General features: G+C 44.8%; 1 protein-coding gene across 1 annotated transcript; it reads left to right on the forward strand.

Annotated features, from left to right (window-relative positions):
* Positions 1-2812: 2812 nt before the first annotated feature.
* On the forward strand, positions 2813-4401 carry LOC137716920 (class V chitinase CHIT5a-like). Its single transcript, XM_068456271.2, has 2 exons — positions 2813-4033; positions 4131-4401. Exons 1-2 carry the CDS (start codon positions 2920-2922, stop codon positions 4151-4153), a joined length of 1137 nt encoding a protein of 378 aa, XP_068312372.2. The 5' UTR covers positions 2813-2919; the 3' UTR covers positions 4154-4401.
* The last annotated feature ends 254 nt before the right edge of the window (positions 4402-4655 follow it).

Below are 4655 nucleotides of genomic sequence, written 5' to 3' on the forward strand. Positions count from 1 at the left end.
AAGTCAAAGATGGGTGGGATGGCAGAATCACCTGCGAGCAAACGTAGTCTTTTAAATAGGATGGAGGTTTATGGGCACGGGAAGAGGTGCGGGGAAGGGGAGGATTGGTAGGTAGTGGGGGGGGTAGGGATGTCCGTGGGTAAAAGGGTGAAAGGTAAGGAAGTAGCGGAGGGGGGGGAAAGAGGGGATGCCGAGAGGGCAGGGGCATGGGAAGGAACGGGTAATGGGGCAGCAAGGGAATCTGTGAGAGGCGTGGAAGGGCATGAAGGTGGAGGAGGGTGAGGTGTCGGGGCAGGAAGGGGTGGGTTATATGTAAAGTCCAGAGGGGGTGGGATGGGTAGGGTAGGCGAAGAGGATGGGATAGGAGGGTGAGAAACGGCATAAGGGAAATTAGTTTCGTGAAAGATGACGTCTCGACTAGTGAAAATGCGGTGATTGTCGAGATCGTAAAGGGTATAGGCCTTTTGTCCATGAGGATAACCGAGAAAAATGCAACGATGAGCCCGAGGGGAAAATTTGGTGGTGGGAGTGACAGAGGTGGCATATGCCAGACAACCAAAGACGCGGAAGTGGTCATAAGATTGGGTTGTCGAAAAGAGAACCTCAAATGGGGATTTATGATGGAGAAGACGGGTAGGGAGACGATTGATGAGATAAGTAGCGGTAAGAACACATTCCCCCCAAAACTTGATAGGAAGATGGGATTGAAAACGAAGGGCGCGAGCGGTTTCAAGAAGATGACGATGTTTTCTTTCAACAACGCCATTTTGTTGGGGGGCATAAACACAAGAAGTTTGTAAAAGCACCCCATGATCAGAGAAAAAACTACGAAGAGATAAAAATTCACCACCATTGTCAGTACGAATGTATTGGATGGTAGTGCGGAATTGGGTAGTGACATAAGCAAAAAAATCCTTAATTAATTGTTGAGTGTCGGATTTATGTTTCATGAGGAAGACCCACGTAAAGCGAGAAAAATCATTCACAATGGTTAAGAAATAATGAGCACCAGAAAGAGAAGATTGACGATTCGGGCCCCAAATATCACAATGAATTAAAGCAAAAGGGAAAGTTGATGAAATTGAACTCAAAAGAAAAGGTTGACGAGTTTGTTTTGCCAACGGACAAACATCACAAATATGACTAGAATCCAAAGTACAATTAAGAGAGCTAGATGCTAAAGCTTGCAAACGAGTGGAGGAGGGGTGACCAAGACGCCTATGCCAGAGGGAGGAGGGGATGGTAATGATGTTGCAGAGAGGTTGACGGGTGGGGAGAGAAGAGGTAAGGGCCACAAGGTAATACAAATCGCCATGTCGCTTACCCACACCAATCATCGCCTTCGAAACCAAGTCCTGCAAAACACACCAAGAAGGAAAGAAGGTTATGGAACACGATAATCCATCTGTAAGTTTACCAACCGATAAAAGGTCCACTCGGAAATTAGGGACACATAAAACATCCTTCAAAGTAACTGATGAATTTAAAGGAAGAGTGCCGGTAAAAGTAATGGGAGCGGAAGCACCACTAGGCAAAGAAACAGGCGGCAAATGTGAAGGAGAACGATTAACCAAACATGAAGCGGAAGAAGTAATATGATCCGTAGCACCACTGTCAAGAATCCATTGACCATGACGAGAGGTGACAGGTAACAAACCTTGGGCAAAATCAGTAGTGAGAACGACATTGGCCTGAGGAGGGGTGGTGGTGTCACGTAGAGCAGCTAGAACACGGGAGTGCTGCTCGGCAGAGAGGTCAGGCATGGCAAGCTGCAAGTCATGCAAAGTGGGATGGGCCCCGTGCACTTGGTGGGTCGTTGGAGTAGAAGAGGAGGCGGGGGCCTGGGTGCCTTGCACGTGATGGGCCTGGGTGAAATTATGGGGTCGGGAAGCAGAAAACCGTGGCTGCCGGGGAGGACTGGAAGGTGCATGGCTGCGGGAAGAACTGGAAGCAGTGGCACGGCGCGGTGGTCGCCACGGTTGGCCATGGAGGGGATGGCCAACGGGATAGCCATGAAGTTTATGGCAGGTGTCTCGGGTATGATAATCAAAATTGCAGTAGGTGCAGTGGAGGGGAGGACGAGCAGATGAGGGACGGGACGGGCCACGAACAGCCATGGGAACGGCAGAGAAAGCTGCCGAAAAAAAAATTAGGGCTAGGGTTATAAACCTGCTCTGTATACCATGTAGAAAATATGGAAGAGAATGTTTTGTGGAAAATATGGAAGAGAATGCTTTTTTTCATTAATTTTTCTCTACAAGATTACAAGGATATATATACATGATACAAATGTGTAGGTAGGACAAGGTAGCCGTCCTAGTGTGTAGGTAGGACAAGGTAGGACGGCTGTAGAGGACAAGGTAGCCGTCCTAGTGTGTAGGTAGGACAAGGTAGGACGGCTGTAGGATGGCTAGTGTGTAGGTAGGACAAGGTAGGACGGCTTGACGGCTGTAGGACGGTTTATTCTTCCAATAATAATATTATATACAATTACACAAGGACTCCAATCATATTCCTCATTTGTCTAACAACAGACACGAGCAGTTTGTCTGCAGAAACTTCTATTTAAAATGACCCAGTTTTTTTTTTCTTTTTAATTTACAATTCCTTTCCAAATAGATACATCCTTTTCTTCCCAAATTTTCTGTAAATTAATTTGGCTGTATGTGTTTGATATTTTCCTCCTCCTTCAAAGTTCAAACCCTAGCTGCTAATTTGGCTTGACATATATCCAGCAGGAAACTTCAACAACATACTTCCAAACACAAAACCAAATGTTGTAAACTTGGTCGATAATATTAAATTCCTTAGCATTCGCACTTCCTCCTTCCTACTTCCTCTATAAAAAAAAAAAAACCCTAATAACCCAAATTAAGCCAAGCCAGCCATTTCCGAATCTTGTACCTCAGAAGCAGAACAATGGGTACCCCAAAGTTGATGCCTTTTTTCATCCTTGTAATCTTCCACACAATGCTGTCTTCCGGCTCGGGTTCGAATTCGGATCATATTTATCCATCTGGGAAGGGAATCAGAGCAGCCTATTTCCCATCATCTAATTCGTTCTCACCATCCTCTATAGACACCCAATACTTCACCCACATCTACTATGCTTTCCTCCAACCCGAATCCACCACTTACAAACTCAACGTCACCGAATTCGACAAAGCGAGGATACCCGAATTCATCAAAGCGCTTCGGAGCAAAAACCCTCCTGTCACAACACTCCTGTCCATGGGAGGCGGCGGTAACAATGCAACCGTGTTTGCACTCATGGTTTCCACCCAGGCGACCCGGGAAGTTTTCATCAACTCCACAATTCAGGTAGCTCGGAAATATGGCTTCCAAGGCCTTGACTTGGATTGGGAGTTTCCTCAAGATGCCCTGGAAATGTCAAATCTTGCCTTGTTGTACAAGGAATGGAGAAAGGCTCTGGATGATGAGGCTAGAGTTTGCGGTAAACCCCGTTTACTTTTAACCTCCGCGGTATATTACGCATCAAAATTTACTTTTCACGGCGGTCCGAGATCGTATCCGGCCGGGGCAATAAGTAAATATTTAGATTGGGCCAGCCCAATGTGCTTTGATTATCATGGGTCATGGGCAAATTTCACCGGGATGAATGCTGCGTTGGATGATTCCAAGAGTAATATTAGTACTCGTTATGGAATCGGGTCGTGGATTGAAGCCGGTGTCCCGTCCAAAAAGCTCGTCATGGGTCTGCCTTTGTACGGGCGGACTTGGACGCTCAAGGACCCGAAATTGAACAGGATCGGGGCACCGGCTTTGGGTGTGGGCCCTGGGGATGGTGTTTTGGTTTATCACCAAGTACTTAATTTTAACACCAGAACCAACGCAACTGTTGTGTATGATACCGAATCAGCATCTTACTATTCTTATTCGGGTAGCTCTTGGGTCGGGTATGATGGTGTCCGGTCCGCAAACATGAAGGTCCAGTTCGCGAAGTCGTTGGGCTTGGGCGGATACTTCTTTTGGGCTCTGGGCCAGGACAATGAATGGGCCATATCAAAACAAGGTGAGGCTCCAACCCAAACTCAATTTGAATTCAATATTTTTTTTAATTCCACATTTTATGTAGGTTTGAGTTTAATGTTGTGTTTCTTGTTTGGCAGCTTCTAATGCTTGGAAATACTGAGGATTTATTTTTAAGGGAATATGAATGCGCCAAATCCCGAGCTTCGTGGTATATTCTCTATTAGTATCCATCTCATTACGCGATGAGACAATGTTATGAGCTCCACAAGTAATAAAATACATTTATTTGTATAATTTCATTGTAGTTTATTTATTGTAAAGTAGAAATATTTGCTTAATAATACACATAGTTTAAGATCTCATGTCCAAAAGGTAACCAATTTAGTGCATATGTGGATACAATACCTATTTGGCAGACCTTATTAGGGGTGGGCACGGTTTGGCTCGGTGCAGTTTTAAAGTAAAATTGAAATTGAATTCAAAATTTATTTCAGTTCGGTGTGGTTTTTGGGTAAGAAGTAAAAACCAATATAGAACCAAACCATTTGGTTTCGCATGTGTCACACTTGTAGGCTCGTTAAAAAAATTGACATTAATACAAGTATTCAACATTCAAACAAACTCAAAATTCCATACCTAGTCATTTGCAAACTAAATGTTTT

This window comes from Pyrus communis, chromosome 8 (genome assembly GCF_041283825.1).
Source record: "Pyrus communis isolate YQ-2024b chromosome 8, ASM4128382v1, whole genome shotgun sequence".
Classification (NCBI taxonomy): Eukaryota; Viridiplantae; Streptophyta; class Magnoliopsida; order Rosales; family Rosaceae; genus Pyrus; species Pyrus communis.